Here is a 19,310-nt window from a genome sequence, read left to right as displayed (position 1 = left end):
GTGCTCTTATGACAAAAAGCTTGAGTTCTGGAAATTGCAGCTTTTGGAGACTAGGCACCTGTGAGGCAATCTGATTGAGGTGTATAAGGCCTTGAATGAATCGAGCAGGCTCAATGCTGATTGGATTCTTCCTCTTGCCCAGATTACAAACCTGAGGGAGCATAGATTCAAACTGAGGAAAGACAGTTGTAGAACAGATGTAAAGAAGTTTGCCTTTAGCCAGTGGGTAGTTGATAGCTTAAATAAATTCAAAGCAGTACTAGACAAACATTTGGAACGACTGGATCTGTTAAATGGGAAGGTTTTTTTTTTTTTTTTTTGGCTGATGCTTTATAAGCTTGCTTTCTTGCATAAGGTGCCTCTACTATTGCTAATTCATATCTGAAGTGAAAAACTAGACTGAAAAAAAACTGAGAATCTTCGAATGGGTAAAATGAGTAAAAAAGAGGGCACTGCTTCTCGGTCACCCATATTTTTATAAATTAATTAAGTATTACGACCCTCAGTAGGTAAATGTTCACGTGCAACCACAATAACCACACACTACGAATTCAGGTAACTCCCTCATCATAAGCAACTTTTTTTTACGGAGCATTATTTGAAAAAAAAAAAAAAAACAAGCTTTTTGTGTGCTACTCAAAGCAAAATTTTTGTAAGATATTTCAAATTGCTTATAGGTTTTGGAGCATGAAAGTTGCTTTCATCTATGAAATCATCTTAACTATATATACACTTCGCACAGAAAATTGGGCAGTTCATGAGTTTAAATGTAACAAACTTACCGAAACAGGCGAAATTTTTAAGAACAGAAAATGCAAGTACCGGCCTCGCAACAATGCAACTGAACCACACCGCACGATTGTTCGAGAATTTTCTGAAGACTTACTGCACGGCGAAAAACCAATGAACTTAGGCCCTGTAATAAGCATGAAAAAATATTGTAAGTCTATTTTTCAAGAATTAAAATTATAGACATAGATAGTAACAAAATTTTAAAATATATTAAATAGATTATTTTTTTAGTTTAAATGTTTTAATTGCTTTTTAAAATATCTAGGAAATTTATTTTATACATAATTCTATATATTATTTTTATCCTTAGTTGGGGCCAGTTCTAGAAATTGCTTTGCGCATGTGTAAAACACTTTCAACTACATGTGCAAGGCATGCTTTAAGGCTTAACGCTAGCGAGTGATCATTACGACGTCGAATTGTTGGAGCCATCTTTCCAGAATTATCTGGCTTTTGAATTGCTTACTTAGGGAAGTGTTTTTTGTTCCTTCCGCCCAAATATATACGTGCATTTAAAATATAGTTTTCTTTGTTTTTGAATCAACCTTAGGAAACTTACTTTCAACTTCTAATTATTAGAATTAATAATGGTAAGTGTAATTTTTCTTAGTGTGAATGATGCAACTTTTTATCTTTTTGCATAAGGAGAATTTCTTTCTGAAATGGGTTCCTTTTAACCCGATTTGTTTCCTTCCCGCCCAAATATATACCAACATTAAAATATATTTTTCTTTGTTTTTGAATCAACTTTTGAAAAATTACTTTCAACCTTAATTATTAGAATTAATAATGATTAATTAAATGCAATATTTCTTAGATGTGAAAAATGCAACTTTTTATCTTTTTGCATAAAGAGAAATTACCTTTGTGAAATGGGTTCTTTTTAACATGATTAAATGCTCTGCAAATAGACAATCAAAATTCACAAAAAGAAAAGTTATTATGGAGTGGAAGTGCCTTTTATAATTAATTAGAAACAATGCATGTTAGATGTGCGAGTGCAATATCGGGCATTTTTACAGTTTCATTTTGAGAAATGATTCCGTTATAAACTAAATTTTGATATGATTTTTTTATTTGCAAATTAACAAAGGCACATGATGCAAGAAAGCAAGCTTATATAGCATTAGCCAAAAAAAAAAAAAAACACACCCTTCTCATTGCACATTGTAAAATACATTGTAATATATACCACTGAAACTGTTAAATGCACTGATCAAACTATAAGACCAGCCCTTAATGTAGCATACTTTCATTTTTAAAATGTCATCTCCCTAATCCACCATCCCGACTCAATTGATCAATCAGTTTCCCTTTCGGCCTCTTCCTCAACTTTTCACTTTACATCTTTCACCAAGCTCTCATCACGTGCCTAGTTCAGTTTTTTCTTCCATCTTCTGATTATTTCAGTCAGACACCTTCTCATCCACCCTCCTCACAACTTCCTTATTTCTCTGTTTATCAGCTCATCCTATCCTATCCTTTCCATCCTCCTCCTCCATACCCACTTCTCTAAACTTTCCAATCTTCTAATATCTTCCATTCTCGGTGTTTGGTGTACAGACATAAGACGCGAGTGGTTGTAGAGCAGAGATCAAATGCCTTGCAGCCTGAGGAGTGGGCACAAATGCATACGCTCAAAATATCGCCTGGCAAAACCAAGCAAATACTTCTGAAAGGCAATTTGGACATAAGATATCCACAAATCAAAATTAACACACTTAATATAAAACTAGTAACAGAACTTAAAGTATCTTGGAGTAGTCTTTGATTCAAAATTATCTTTTTATCCCGATTTGATCTACTTGGCAAGGAAAATGAGAAATTATGCAGGTATGATTTCCAGCATCAGTCAAGCAGACTGGGGGCTCAAAAGAAAGACCGTGGCAATTGTATACCGTACAGTATCCCTACATGTTATCACCCATGGAGCTGGAGCATGGTTTACCTGCTAAGCCATAGTAAGAAATAGGAATAAATTAGAATCAGTACAAAGAACAATACTTCTCACTATTACCAGAGCATGTCGCACACCTGCACTACAGTTGCTGGCTGGAGCTCTCCCACTTTACTTGGAAGTAGCCAAAAGAGGCATGTATTATAGACTTAAAAAGGGCATACCCACAGAATTTCTGGGGATAGCCCTTGATACAGTCAACACCTTCAACACAAAGAAAAAGAATAGCCACAAAACTCTGAGTTATGGCAAACAAAAAGTGGGAGCGGGAAACTAGGTCTGGTTACCAAGAGGTTTCTGCCCTAGGTGGCAATGTTTAGCCCAAAGCCACCTAAGTGGTATACCCCTGGACTTTTTACATTTTATATTGTTGTAAAACCTCCCTAAAGGCAAAACTAACTTCTTTGGGACTGACTGATGACCCAAAATGCACCTGTGGCAAGAGTCAAGACTGGGCACATTCTATATGAATGTGTAATTTATGACATCCCCAGAACACAGCTAAGAGCACAGATTGGCCCCTTCCCAGGGAAGAGCAACTCTTCATCATAGAAGAGGAAAATTATAGTTTTTACAACTTTAACACGGGAAGTATTCAAAGTGTGCAGAACTATCCAAAGGGAAATTCAGCTCCCCAACAATTGAGTAATAATCAATAGTTAAAATTGTCCACATCTCCAACCACGCCCAGACAATGACTTAGCAGTATTCCACACCCTGACAGCGGCATACTTATCAGCTGAAGACATAGATTCTGGCAATGATGCTCAAGAGATAAAACTTACTGACATTATGCCCGTCTCCTCTCTTTTTTTGTAATTTTATAATTTTGAATTTTTTTTAAATTGCACACTTTTGTAATTTTTCCTGCGCATGAGATAAAAAATAGAATTACTGTATTTATTCAATTTACATGTTCGTTGAAGGTTTCTTTTTTGATTCAATCAATTCAGCGAGTGCTGCACAAGCATGGGGGAAATTCCGACTTGCGTAGCGTTCTGCAGAATGCAACCCTTGTGTGAGTTGGGGAGTTCCTGTACTGGTGATTCCTGTTAAACCATCTCATAACCAGCAAGGAAAAACTATAAAAATGCATAACATGCATTGCCCATCAAGAATTAAAAGAAACACTTTCCATCTGCATTTTTCTTGCCATGAGCCAGTACAATACACACCTCGAACGTTCATCAGAACTCTAAAAACTGCCAACATTATTTTTGACAAGTTGGTCACTTGATTTTTATTAATTCTTGCATATTTTAAAAAAAAAATTATGATTTTGTTGTTTTTTCAAATAATTTAAATTTTGTGAATCGCTTTTTTTTTTCTTTTTTTCCCGCAAATCTTAGTGTGTGGGTTTTTTTTTTTTTTTTTTCTCTAAGGTAACCTCGATATACACACTTGGCTAGTAAAACATAACAAAATAATATAATTTTCTTGTTGTGGCCAAAAAAAACCAGAAATCAAAATGGCTGCAGGATTATGAGTGACCATTATTTGGCTATAGTGATTAAGGGTAATGCAGGACCATCTAGACGGGACTGCAGTTGTACTTCAGTCATGGCATGGATGTGTTAAAGGCGAAATATTGTCTGACCAATCTGATTGGATACTATGATGCAGTGACAAAGGAATTGGATGAAAAAAAATAATTTTGATATCATATACTTGGAGCTCAAGATAGCTTTTGATACTGTTGCACATAAAAGGTTGCTGTACATGTTGGAGTAGTGTGGCATTAAGGGTAAGTTACTGCTGTGGATAAAGGGATGGTTTAGTGGGAGAAGACAGTGATTATCAATAGAAACTGTTCTTCATGAACTAATGTTATTAGTGGAGTACCCCAGGGTTTGGTGCTGAGCCCATTGTTGTTTTCTGTATTTATTAATGATATTGATGGAAGTATATCAGGCTTAATGTGCAACTTTGCAGATGATACAAAGGTATCATCTAGAAAAATTAATTGCCATTTCTTATGCAGATGGCCCGAGAAATGGCAACTAAAGTTTTAACATTGACAAATACAAAGTACTGCGTATGGGTAGCAGTGATCCCAGAGCAATGTATCAACTGTGGGGTACTACACTCAGGACAGTGGAAAATAAAAGACTTGAGGAATTGTGCAGTCATATATAAGAAGTTCTCTGAACAGTGTAGACAGGCTGCCAGGACAGCTCATGGGGTTTTGTCAGTGATGTACAGGAATTTTTCTACATGTGATAAAGATGTGATTATCCCATTGTACAAGGTTAGGTGAAATGGTTTTTTGGCAAAATATGGCAGACCATATCTTGAGTATTGTATACAAGTCTGGAGACCTCATTTTAGGAAGGATGTAGAGCTTTTAGAATGGGCAGTGAGATTAGTGAGAGGAAGAAGGGGTGCTCTTACCAAGAAGGGCTTCAATTCTGCAAATTGCTATCTGGAGACTAGGCACCTGTAGTGATCTGAGCATAAATTCAAGTTGAGTACAGATGGTTGCAGAATATGTGCATTTGTCTTTGGCCAGCAGGTTATTGATGATTTCCGGAACAAATTTCCATCTGTTGTTATGGAAGTGGATAATAAATTCAAGGAAGAACTAGACAAGGTTTAGGTCTAAATGGTTATCAAATGAACTAATGAGACTCATGACAGGGAAGAAAAATGCATGGGATGCATATAAATTATGTAGCGACTCAGAAGCCTATGGCAGATATAAGCTAGTCTGTAATCAGGTCACAAAGGAGGTTAGGCAGGCAAAGCCAGATTATGAGAAATCTTTGGCAAAGGATGCTAAGAAAAACAGCAAGGATTTCTTTACTTATATAAGCTCTAAAAGGAAGGAGGTGAATCTGATTGGTCCACTTGATATCGATGGTTCGACTGTTGATGATCCTGCTCAGATAGCAAACAAACTGAATGAGTATTTTGCATCTACCTTCACACATCAGGAGTTAAGGTTTGAAAATGGTGGAATGTTATCAAATTGTAGCAGGGTGCTTAATGATTTTGTAATAACAGAGCAAAGTAGAGGAGAAATTGTTGAAGTTAAACATAAGAAAGTCACCTGGGGTGGATGTGATCTATCCAGTTATATTAAAGGAGGTGGCAAAGCAACTAAGCAAACCCTTAGCCATAATTATGAGAGCATCCTTGGACTCAAGGGAGGTCCTCATGGACTGGAGATGTGCAAATGTATCCCCAATTCACAAAGGGGGGGGATCGAAGGGTGATACGAGTAATTACAGACCAGTTAGTAACTTCTGTTCCGGCTAAATAAAGAAGTCACTTATTAAAGATGCAATGCAGGATCATCTAAACAAGACTGCAGCAATAATTCAGATACAGCATGGGTTCGTTAAGGGAAAGTCTTGTCTGACAACTTTGATTGGTTATTATGATGTTGTTACAAAGGAACTGGATGCAGAAAATAATTTTGATATCATATATTTGGATTTCAGGAAAGCTTTTGACACTGTTGCGCATGGAAGGCTATTGTACAAATTGGAGCAGAATGGTATTAAGGGTAAGTTGCTACAATGGATAAAAGGATGGTTGGGTGGGAGAAGACAGGGTGGTAATTAATGGGTGCTGCTCTTCGTGGACTAATGTTATTAGTGGAGTCCCATAGGGTTCGGTGTTGGGTCCTCTGTTGTTTTGTATATTTATCAATGATATTCATGAAGGTATCTCAGGCTTAGTATCAAAGTTTGCAGATGATACAAAGGTTGGCAGTGTGCTACTGCAACAGGATCTAGATAATTTGGGCAGATTGGCTAAGAAGTGGCAACTGAAGTTTAACCTTGACAAATGCAAAGTACTGCATATGGGTAGAAGTAACCCCAGAGAAACGTACCAACTGTGTGGTACTACACTTAAGGTGGTAGAAAATCAAAAAGAACTGGGAGTAATTATGCAGTCGGATATGAAGTTTTCTGGGCAATGCAGACAGGCTGCCAGGGCAGGTCATGGGGTTTTGTCAATGATATATAGGAATTTTGGTAGCAGGGAAAAGGAGGTGATTGTCCCTCTGTATAAGGCAATGATCAGGCCACATCTTGAGTACTGCATAGAGGTCTGGAGGTGTCATTTTAGGAAGGATGTAGATTTGCTTGAGCGTGTACAGGGAACGGAAACAAGATTGGTGAGGGGAATGAAGGGATCCTCTTACCAAGAGAGGCTTAAGTTCTGCCAGATGTAGAATACATGTGCGGAAATTTGCCTTTAGCCAGCAGGTGGTTACTTGCTGGAACAAACTTCCATCTGTCGTTGTGGAAGTGATAAGTTAAATAAATTTAAGGAGGAACTGGACAGGCATTTGGAGGGAATGGTGTGTTTTTTTTTTTTTTTTTTTTTGATGCTGCATAAGCTCATACACTTGCTTTCTTACATCACATGCCACTACTACTACTACAAACTTGGAGGAGTTGGTTAGGTGAGATGGGTTTTTTTTTTTTTTTTAGACACAATAACTTTTGTTGTTTTCCTTTTTTCTGCTTATTTTGCTTCTTAACAGTTGTATATTACTATTATATATATAATGTTGTAGAGCATGTCCTTTAGCACATTGTAAGATGACAGGATGATTATAGAACATTTAGGTTAATTTAACTAATTAGCTTATAGTAGAATGTCTCTTTGCTCATTTTGAAATATTTAAAATGATTGGCCATGGGAATGATGAAATTTCTTATTCAGAAGGAATATTTCTGACACTTGTGCTAGATAGTATCTGACTCTGGGCCAAATGGAATTAATAAACGGTAATTTTGAATGACTGGAATAATTTAATTTGCTTACGTAAAAAGAAGCTATTTTTAACCAGAGTACCAAGCATCTACTCATGTTAAAACTGTAAATTTCATAATTTATAGGTAGTGATCCTTCTATGAACACTCCTTCATTCACTATCAGAAATTATCTTTAGACACTGCATCCCCAAAAGTATTTAAAATATCCATTAATACATAGTACGACACACCTCGGCTGGTAACGGCCTCAATCTTCCTTTCTGTCAATCCTGATTAGGCTCAATCATTAACCCTAATGACCAACCACAGTTGTTCAGTAGAGCTGGAGGCCGATCTCTGAGCTTACAGCCCAATTTTTCTACATCACCACAAACTAGTCCTCTGTGACCCTTTCTGCAAACTGTCAGAACATAGTTGTAGTTATCCTGACATGAACTCCTGCTTCGTTCATTATCAGAAATTTGGTCTTTAGACATTATATGGCTAATAGTATTTGAAGTACAATAGAACCCTGTTAATCTGGACTGGATTTTCAGTCGGGAAAAATTCTTACTATAGAAAAAAAATATATTTCTGTTCACTGTCATTTGGGAGGGGGTTTAAAATTTAAAACGATAAAAAAGATAAGCAATCAATAACAAAGAATGCCATGCGCACAAATTGCAACTAACATGATATGTGCAAGTGAGAACATTCTGAAAATTTATTTGTTTTTGATATGATTGATGATTTCATGGAAGGGGAAACACATTTCACCATAATAGTGTATGCACCTCCGTAGCCAGGTGGGAAGGAGCAGCAGTGTGTAGCACACGCTTCTTGATTAGACCGGGGTTCGAGCCCGTCACCACCAAATACGGAGGATGCGGAAAGGTCAGGGAATGACCACTGCATATCCCGGAGCAATATGGCCTTAGTTGCTAATGCTTCTAAAAACCAAATAACAAACAATAACAAAACCATAATAGCGTAAAAACCCACAGAATTCCAGCTGTCGGTATTATCGCAAATTCAATAAGATCATGTTTACTATCTGTTTATAATAGATTGCATTAACAGAAAAGCCTAATAAACAGGGACTGCTGATTGTTTTTATTGTAAAACCAATTTAGTTAATTTTGTCATTTAGTAACTTTAAATAAAAAAATTTGTTTCTTTGGTGAAAGTATATATATGTATATATATATATATATATATATATATATATATATATATATATATATATATATATATATTTTTTCTCTCTGTTTGCATGTGCGGAGTTGAGAGATCAGCATTAAAAAATTATTTTGCTTAAGTTTTGAAAATACCTGCTGTCTTTCTTTAAATATGCTATGCAGGCCTAAAAAAGGATAAATAAGGAGCATTCATCATACTGTTTTATTATTAAAAAACTTTACAAAACATTTTAAAATAATAATTGATATAATTTTAGTTATTGAATTACATTGATCAGCAAAACACATAAGATCACTTCCTTCACATTTTACACTTCTTTGCATTTCACATGTATCCCACATTGAGGCATCTCTTGTCACAGTCCAGCAATAGTCAACTAGCATTGCAAGAGTTCCATTTTCCTTGGTATCACTTCTCCATTGCCGAGATGCCTTGATGGAATCTCTCACCATGCTCATCGCTTAATGCATCGCAGTTGCCTGGGAAAAAATCCAAATGGTATTTTTAGTGATCAAATCGTATTTTTAATGACATGTTTCAGCCTGATTTATGGTTTAATGACAGATTTCTCACAAGCTGTTTATAGTTATTGGCTTTGTTGTTTCTCAGAAAGTTTGTAGTACAAGTTTGAAAGCAACCCAGGCTACTTTCTCATCACCATGAAGGAACTGGTCAAAGTGTTTGTCCTTGAAGGTCCTGTAATAAGTCCAGATTTTGTGTAGGAAAGGTAACAGGATTTTGCTTGGCTCAGGCAGTGGAATGTAATTGATGTTTTTTATCCCTGGATCAAGTGACTGACTTGAAGGCCAGTCCTTGTGTAATGAGAAAACTATGCTATACTGTCCCATTCGCAAAAAAAAAAAACCTGGTGGAGTCCTCCAGGTGTTGGGACCATTGTTGTTTTTTATATTTATCAGGGATATTGAACAAAGTATAGCAGGCTTAATGTCCAAGTTTGCAGATGATAAAAAAGTTGGCAGGACTGCTACTGACAGTAACAACAGTACGCTGCTGCAACAGTATCAGGAAAAGTTGGCCAGATGGGCTGAGAGGTGGCAACTGAAGTTCAACATTGACAAATGCAAAGTACTTCATATGGGTAGAAGTAACCCCAGAGTAACATGCCAACTGTGCGGTACTACACTCAGAGTAATAGAAAATGAAAAGGACTTGGGGTAATTGTGCAGACGGGCTGCCAGAGCACCTCATGGGGTGTTTTCAGTGATATACACGAACTTTGCTACCAGGGATAAGGAAGTGATTATCCCTTTGTATAAGGCAATGGTCAGGCCACACCTTGGGTAGTGGATTACTGGCCTGGAGGTCTCATTTTAGGAAGGATGTAGAGTTGCTGGAACGACTACAGAGAAGAGCAACAAAATTGGTGAGGGGAACAAAGAGGTGCTCTTACCAAAAAAGGCTCATGCTGCACCAGCCAAAAAGAATTCCCAAGTTACCCTGTGAGACAGATAGCAAGAGTCAGAAGTAGAAAGGAATCACCAGGAAAGAAAAGAATGATGATATCCAGCTCAGGACCCTGAGTGTTCCAAGCTCATACTAACAAGACATGAGCCCCTTGCAGCATCTGGAGATTAGGCACCTGTGAGGAGATCTGATTGAGGTGTATAAGGCTTTGAATGGTTTGAGCAATCTCAATGCTGATGGGATTCTTCCTCTTGCTCAGATTACTCACTTGATGGGACATAAATTGAAGAAAGACAATTACAGAAGCCGACCGGGCTAGCCGAGTGGGTAAAGTACCTGCCCGGCAACCCAAAGGTCGCGGGTTCGATTCCCGCCTCGGGCTTGGATCAAAGTACTGCAAAAACCTTGGGAGGTGCAATATGGCCACAGAAGCCGATGTGCCAACAACTACCAAATCAAAAAAAAAAAAAAAAAAACAATTACAGATAGATGTGTGGAAATTTGCCTTTAGCCAGCAAGTAGTTGATTGCTGGAACAAAGTGGGATTTTAATGTTCCAGATATTGATTGAAACTTGTGGGTTAGCCCATTCACACATTAAGAGAATTTTCTGGATGACTGTTTTCTACAGTAGCATTTTAGACAGGCAAGAAGAAAAAGCAGTATTCTTGATCTAATTGTCATAAATTAAAATCATGATCAGAATTAAACATAAATGTTATTCTTTATGTATTAAGATTTTCCAGATAACGAAACCACCACGCAGTAGTGAACATAATTTATTCATGTGGGTTGTACTTAAAAATATAACCACCATCAAAGGGAAGGAATTCTTTGCTTTTGTAAAGATGACTGCAGTGGTTTTAGAGAAATTAAATTCTTTTCATTGAGACCACCTGATGTTAACAACTGCAAATTCTAAATGAGGAAATATGCAAGGAAATAAATTTCTAAGAAATGAAATTTTTCATTAAATTTTTTCATAAAACATTTCGAGAAAAATGTTTACTAAACTTTTTATACCATCCATTTTCCAGCACATTTTGCTTATTGGTTTAAATACCACATGAAGTCAGTATTTGTTGCAAAAACATACTTATTTGTTTCTCCCTTGTTATTTTTATATGATATTTTGGCTGTTTTTTTGTTTGTTTTTTTTTAATTTTTATACCTTCCATTTTTATTATTATTATTATTATTCTGTGAAGTGGTGTTTCTTTGATTTGGAGGCTCCCAAGTGCACCATTTGGGGTGCACATAGTTTTGGGGGTGTGTCGTTTTTATGAAGCACTTTTTTTTTTTTTTTAATTCTGATTAAATATATTGACGTATATATTAATTTAAGAATATATGAAGAAATTTACCTTCATTCTGTCTTATAAGAATTCGTCTTATCCTACTCTCCTGTAATACTGATGAATCATGCCAAGTGATTCATTATTAATGAATCACTTGGAATTAGCTTCTACTGAATGATCACATGACCTCGTTTACAATATTTCTTGCAGGGATCGACTCCACTTTTGCAGGATCAACCAGTGTGTCTTTAATCTTAGGGTTAAATAACGTGAAGCATCTGTTCGGGCATCACGTGCCAATGCTTCGGAACTAGCATTTCATGCTATAAACAAAAATCACACTTTTTTTAATGAAGCTAAGATACTCAGTATCCAGCACAATTATACAAAATTATTAATTGCTGAAACTTTGGAGATGAAAATACATAGTAATTCTATTAACATACGCTGACCTTTTCTTATTTTCAATGTGTGGTCTTTTGAATACATGTGTACTAACAACTAATCTCCTATTAATATTGTAACACACACACAACATTCATCTGCTTTATTCCAATCTGTGAGCACGACAAACGTCAAAGTTTTGGTCCACGTCAGGAAGAATTTTAGTGGATTATAATTTTATTATCGTAATTTTAAAGTATATTTTTAATGTTGTAGTGTGATATTTTATTTGTTTATTTATTTATTTTATTTATTTTTATTTTTTTTTTTTTTTCCCTAACATAATGGCTTCCATCACTAGAAGTTGCATGGGGTTTGATATTTCTGGGATTGGGTTGGGGTCTTCGGCTGCGATCCTGGGGTATTGAATCATTCATGGGGTGAAGGTGAGGGATGCAATTTGAGTTTAAAATTTTCGTTCATTGGTATTACAGGAGAGTAGGATAAGAATTCCTATAAGACAGAATAAAGGTTAATTCCTTTGTATATTCTTAAATATTAATATAACATAGTATATATTGAGCCTTTGGAAGCTCTTGCTTACATATTAATTTATAAAAGTATATAAACCTTAGCTAAATTTTGTCAAATCTGTTTATTTGCAACTTCTGGAAGTTGGGGGGGGGGATATAAGTTTGAACCACTACCATAATTTTACATGAATTTGCATATGGTTTACCAACCATGAAACACCTTAAGGGTTGCTGAATTTTGTTTCCCATTCTTCCCCTCCACATTAACTCTTATTGCTCTGAACATTAATTAGCATTTTATTCTCTTTAATAATCATTGGGTAGTTCAAAATAAAATTAATGTTGAAGAAAAGACTGATTAAACTCAGTCATTTTTCTTATACACCTGGGTAGTAATCAAATTTTGTTCCCTCTTTGCTGAGACATCCAAAATTGGCAGTCTACATCCTTTTAGTACCATTTTGAACTTATTTTCATGTCCGTTATTTATGTAATCAAAAAATTGTTATAATTGCAGTTTCCCATGTTTTCACATAAAAAATAATAATAAATATCCACATATGTGATTCATATAGGGCAGGGGTGGCAAACAAGTCGATCACAATGAATTTGAAATATATATAAAAAATAGATTAGTCAAAATCTAAATGCTATTATTATTATCCATCCCACTGCATATGCTTATTACAAATCCATTGAACCATGTGACTACTCTTGTTGCCACGCAGCCGCTAGGCTTGTCTAGTGAAAATTCACGCAGTTATGTTGTGAAGAGCATAGTTTATATGTTGAATTCTTATTTACCTTACTTAATATTAATAACTAGACAGTACTTATAAGTTAATTTAATACCCTTTGATTTAAAATGAATACTACAAAAAAGAATAAAACATATCATTTTCATCGAGGGTGGGAACTAGAATACTTTTTTGTAATGATAAAAGAAAAATGTTTGATTCGCAATGCTTCCGTGGCTATACCCAAAAAGGAAGTTTAGAAAGGCACTTCAACGCACTCAATGGTAAATACCAATAAGATTTTCCGCCTAATAGTGACCTTAGAAAAAATAAATTGAAAGATTATTTGCACAACAAAATTTCTTCGTGACACCTAATTTACAATCTAAAGCTGTAAATGTAGCATCATTTAAAGTGAGACAACTTCCAAAAAAATGCAAACCATTTTCTGATGGTCAATTCATCAAAGACATTATTTAGAAATAACAGATTCTCTTTTTGAAAATTAAGAACAAATATGAAGTTAAAAGTGCTCTTCAAGATCTGCAATTATCTCGAAATACTTAAAGAGAGAGAATCTTTATTGCAACTAAGTGAATACAATGTACATAGATTTAAGTGAAGTTGCAATAGTTCTGTCACAGATAACGGGCAGGGGCTCACATCAGAATAGATAATGCACGTAAAATTAAAAATGTAAAACATGTCTTTATACTTCCTTACATTATGCAGTATTAACTATATTTACAAGTTACATCATACAGTTATATTTATAATAAAATATCTAATATACATGAATGGCACTTCTCTGTCAAACGAATTTTGTTGTGGCAAAGGAGAGCTTGGCTGATGGTGTGGAGGGTGCATGAACTTGTTCTTATTCGATTCTGGGATTGGAGCGAGCTGCTAACACTTCTTTCCTGTAGGTTTTTTTTGCTGCAAAATCTCTGCAGGTCAGTGTCGAGGTGCTGTACTTCTGGTAGCATTTGGTTTGGGAGGAAGCGGCCTGAGATGTGAAGCCTCCGGTTCCTCGAGCAGAGCATTGGGGTTGACTGAAGTTCTGGCTTGGGTATTCGCCAGTAACACTAATCCCAAATGGACGGTGTTGAGATCTGACCCGTGATCATTTTAACTGTAGCTATCAGTCATTGTATTTCGATGATATCCGGAAGTAGCTGCATCTCCACTGAAGAAGCTAAGGCTGTAGTTCTGTCCTGTGGTGGGAGACAAGCTTTCCGATTAGCCCATTTATGTAGCCAGAATTCTGCAGCAAGGATTGGTTTCTTCATTGTAGTAATTGCTGATGCCCACACTTCAACAGCATAGAGGACTGGAGAATAGATTACTTTTCTGATGAATTTCTTAATTAAACACGGCTCCTTAACATAAATTGTTGCTGTTTAGCTGCCCATCAGAGAGAGGCTCTGATGGGCAGCTAAACAGCAACTCAGGCTGCTCTGGAACTGAGTTTTTCATGAGCATGAAACTGAAGTTTTTGGTCAAATACTATTCCCAAATCCACATTTGTGGGAGTGGCAGATATTACAATTCCATTGAGTGTTGGGGCTATTATTGTAGGGGTTGGTCTGGGAGAGAACAGCATTAGTTTTGTATTTTGTGGGTTGATCGAGAGTCATAAGAGGCGACTTTGATGAGACTGTTATTAATGCTTGCTGTAGCTTCAAGGTAATTGTTGGAAGCAATAGGCATTAGAATTTTTATATCATCTGCATAGGTGATGATTTTCTCATTGTTACAGACAAGAGATGCAACAATAGCTGTAAATAATAAGCCAGGTAAGACTCCTTGTGGAACACCAGCAGAGATCACCTTGTGTGATTGTCCATAGGCATCGACTTGTAGTACCCTGTCATAGAGGAGTGATGCTATGAACCAGAGGATATTACCTTGGATTAGATAGTAGTCTTCGAGTAAGCGGAGGAGTGTCGACACGTTGATGGCATCAAAGGCAGCTTCAATAACCAGGTACATGATTGCAAGTTCCTCTTTCTGTTCAAAGGCAGACATATTACATATGGTTGCAAGGAAGTTCATCACTGTGGATCGGTTTCGGATGCCGTGGTGGACCTGTGGTGGCTTATCTCCAAGAATCTGATTCATTAAGGTGGGCAGCATAGTTTTTTCCAGGATTTTCAGGAGTGTTGAAGTGCCTGGGTAGAGTGGGGTTTCGAACTTTTGGATGTGGTCTGACAAGATAGCTTTAGGAAAATTTCTTGTGGTTAGAATTCTATTGAAGACTGACTTGAGCGGTTGGAGGATGAATGGACTTAGGTATTTTACCACGAATTGTGGCAACTTTGTCGGCCCCCTCAGTTGCTGTCGCTGGAAGGGAGTTTATCACTGCTGTCAGCTGGTGTGTAGAGATGGTGATGAAATGCAAGATGTCTTGTTGGAATTCATTGTCGGGGCATAAAAGAGTTTAGTTGAACTGCGCACGTATTGAATCTGCTAATATGATCGCAGTTCAACTAAACTCTTTTATGCCCCGACAATGAATTCCAACAAGACATCTTGCATTTCATCACCATCTCTACACACCAGCTGACAGCAATGATAAACTCCCTTCCAGCGACAGCAACTGCATGACTAGAAAAGATACGGAATCTGAAGCGGTGTGGGATTTTTCCGTTTTGAAGTTGGCTACCCAGGTGTGCTGTTATTGCTCGTGATTTCTCCTTATTAAATTGCACTTGTGCTCTTGAGTAAGATATCCAGTCAGAAGTCTTCAAAGCAGCAGCTACACCAGATCTGGTGTAGCTGCTGCTTTAATAGGAAGACCATGTGTACATTTGGATTCCACCAGGCTTTGGAGTAAGATGAGACCCTTATCTTCTTTGATGCAGAATATTGTGCAATGGTGTTTATACAGTTTGTCAATAATGTTACAGCAATGTTTCAAGGACATGCCAAGGTATAAGGGTGGCAGCTTGCGTGCATTTTTCAATGTTAAGGAGCTTAGGGCTGACGATGACGGCCTCTGTTTGAAAGTTTTTTGGGCAGGTGGTCCCCGAGTAGGAATAATTAATTTTGCGTAGATAGGTTGGTGATCCGATTTGTAGTGTGTCTCAGGTGGTTCTTCAATCATACATGCTAAGGAGAAAAGGGGGCTTAAGAGGGGAACAGGTATCCTGTGTGTTATCAGACACTCAGTCTAAAACACTGATGGATCCAATATCTTTCTATTACAGAAGATTTAGGAGAAGTCCGGTTGGCCTGCCTCCCTAAAATCCACTTGTGCCCACTTTCTCGTGGTAAGCCCTGTTACGTCACTTAGGTGGCGACGAACACGTAGAGTGGTTCTCTTCAAGATGCCTGATCAGCATGAAGAGAAAAAGACCGAATATGACAGCACGACAAGACAAATGGCCCTCGGTTGCCAGCAGCTTTTACTCCCCCTCTTATCGCAGCGAGAGGATCAGAGTGGAAGCAAAGGGTGCTAAGAATCTCTGGGTATGACCAGGCTGCCATGCACAGAAACTGAACTTGGCCTGTTATAACGTAAGATCACTCATCGGTGAAGACAGGATATTAGAGCTGGAAAAGGAATTAGAAAATGTGAATTGGAATATCATCGGTTTGGCTGAAACAAGAAGAAGAAATGAATCACTTATAAGTTTATCAAGTGGAAATCTGCTGTACACCAGTGGAAACAGTGAAAGGAGTGAAGGTGGAGTTGGGTTTCTGGTTCATAAAGATTTAAAAAACAGCATTTTGGAATTCAAAAAGTACATCACCAAGGGTGTCAAGACTAATACTCATGATTTCTAAGAAGTACAAGCTAATGGTTATAATGATTTATGCACCAACATTGAGCCATGATGATGAAGAGGTTGAAGAAATGTACACCGAAATTGAGTCTTCTAGATGAGCAGAAAACCCACTACGTTATTATTATGGGTGACTTCAATGCTAAGGTTGGAAAAAGACAAAACACTGCAGAAAGGGGAACTATAGGAAATTTTGGAATTGGTGAAAGAAATAAGAGGCGAAAGACTTGTGGAATTTGCAGAATCTCAAGGATTGTCAGTAATGAACCCTTTTTTCAAGAAAAGGGGCGAACAGAAAGTGGACATGGAAGAGTCCAAATGGATTAACAACTAATGAAATTGACTTCATCCTCGCTAACAGAAGATATATTGTGAATGATGTTACCATCCTGAATAAAGTAAACGTTGGAAGTGATCACAGAATGGTAAGATGTACACTTCATATAGATAAAGAAAAGGAAAAAACTGACTCGAGTAAATAATACAAAGATCTTTGAGAAAGCAGAAGAGGAGAAAAAGCAGTATGTGCTGGAACTTAAGAACAAGTTTGAGCCTCTGCAGACTGCTCAGGACCAAGATATCGACGAGAAATATTACAACTTTCTGAAAGTGATAAAGCCCAAGAAACCTATAGGGAAAAAGAAATCCAAAGAAGCAAAAATTAATCAAGAAACACTTGTTATGATGAACTGAAGACGAAAAATGAAGAGCAAGATAAACACTGAGAAGGATAAAATTGAGTATACTGAGTTTTAACACATGAAAAGTAGAACAAGCATTAAGGGGAAACAAAGGATTTAAATCAGCAGCCATGAGCAGTAATACAGAAAGACAAATGAAACTGAAGAATAGCGATGGTGTACTTATAAACAGCAGAGAAGGCATAATTCAAATAGCAGAAGACTACTATAGAGAATTATACAAGGAGCGAGGGAATGATGCCAGCAGTGGGGAAGATGGAATGCAGATTAGCGACACATACGACATACCCGATATTCCTCCTGATGAGGTAGAACATGCATTGAAGAAAATGAAGAATCAGAAAGCCCTAGGGGAAGATGAAGTTACTGTAGAGTTGTTAAAATTGGGAGGAAGAGACATAACACAAAAACTGGCAAGGCTCTTCACAAAGTGCATTAGAAAAGGTGTTGACACCTAAGCAGTGGAATAATGCAATCATAGTTTTGCTGCATAAGAAAAGCGTCTCCGTAGCCAGGTGGGAAGGAGCAACAGTGCGTAGCACACGTTTCTTGATTAGACCGGGGTTCGAGCCCGTCACCACCAAATACGGAGGATGTGGAAAGGTCAGCGAATGACCACCGCATATCCCAGAGCAATATGGCCTTAGTTGCTAATGCTCCTAAAAAAAACCAAAAACCAAGCTGCATAAGAAAGAAGATAAATCAGAAATTGGAAATTATAGACCAATTAGCTTGTTATCCCACATCTACAAGTTGTTCACAAGGGTCATTACTAACATATTAGAAAGAATACCTGATGAGAATCAACCGAAAGAGTAAGCTGGCTTTAGGACAGGATTCTTAACTATGGATCACCTTCACGTAATATCACAGCTAATGGAGAAAGCAAATGAATATAAAACACCATTATGAAAAGGCATTTGGCTCCATACAGCATAAGGCAATGTTTCGGACACTGGAAAGACAAGGCATAGATACCCCATATATTATGATTTTGAAGAAAAATGAGAATGCTACCTCCTTTATTAGACTAGACAAAGACAGTAGTAAATTTAAAATTGAGAGAGGAGCCGAAGTTGTTTACTGCTGCCCTTGAGGAATCTTTCAGAAGATTAGACTGGTCGCAGAAAGGAGTCAGTGTGAACGGAGAGTACCTAAACCATTTACGATTTGCAGATGACATTGTGGTCATAAGCCACGATCCCAAAGAATTAGAGGAAAATCTTAATCAGTTATGCACAGTTAGTAAGGATTTTGGACTAAAGATGAATATGGCTAAAGCAAAAGTAATGATGAACAGGTATGCCACAAAAAGGGAAATAATGATTGAATCAGCAGTAAATGAAAAGGTGGAGTCGTATACTTATCTGGGACAAGTTATTAGCCGTAATAATGATAAATGGCTGGAAGTAAAGAGAAGAATAAATTTTGGATGGATGGCATTCAGGAAATATAGTCACATACTGAAGAGCAATATCCCAGTTTGTCTGAAACGTAAAATAATGAACCAATGTATACTCTCCCACCATGACTTATGGAAGTGAAACTTGGGCACTCACCAAAAGAATGGAAGAGAAGCTGAGAACTACACAGCGAAGAATGGAACGAATTACATTGGGAATCAGACTGTTAGATAAGAGAAACACAAACTCAAGTAAAGGACATTCTTATCAAAACTAAAGAACTAAAATGGTCTTGGGCAGGACACATAGCTCGAAGACATGATGACAGATGGACTAAGAAAATAACAGAATGGTACCCAAGAGGAGCTAGAAGAAAACCTG

The 19,310-nt window shown here is 37.1% G+C and overlaps 2 protein-coding genes across 3 annotated transcripts in view; one reads left to right on the top strand and one right to left on the bottom strand.

The window, feature by feature from the left end:
* Positions 1 to 887, bottom strand: part of LOC150079543 (heat shock protein 60A-like) — a 141,202-nt gene extending 140,315 nt beyond the window's left edge. Inside the window, exon 1 of the mRNA XM_090383571.1 lies at positions 783 to 887. The gene's annotated coding sequence lies outside the window, so the exon portion shown is untranslated. The remainder of the gene's footprint in view (positions 1 to 782) is intronic.
* A 282-nt stretch (positions 888 to 1,169) lies between these two features.
* Positions 1,170 to 19,310, top strand: part of LOC150079542 (10 kDa heat shock protein, mitochondrial-like) — a 54,110-nt gene continuing 35,969 nt past the window's right edge. Inside the window, exon 1 of one of the 2 annotated variants that reach the window (XM_090382290.1) lies at positions 1,170 to 1,382. In XM_090382290.1, coding sequence (XP_090238416.1) covers positions 1,380 to 1,382 — 3 coding nt within the window. In that variant the 5' untranslated portion in view covers positions 1,170 to 1,379. Of the gene's footprint in view, positions 1,383 to 1,569; positions 1,585 to 19,310 lie in introns of those variants that run through there. The other variant, XM_090382292.1, reaches the window with a different exon arrangement.

Source organism: Mastigoproctus giganteus, chromosome 10, assembly GCF_048544385.1.
Source record: "Mastigoproctus giganteus isolate SK-2022 chromosome 10, ASM4854438v1, whole genome shotgun sequence".
Taxonomy (NCBI): Eukaryota; Metazoa; Arthropoda; class Arachnida; order Uropygi; family Thelyphonidae; genus Mastigoproctus; species Mastigoproctus giganteus.
The sequence above is the reverse complement of the archived record's forward strand: the minus strand, read 5'-3'. Positions and strand labels throughout refer to the sequence as shown.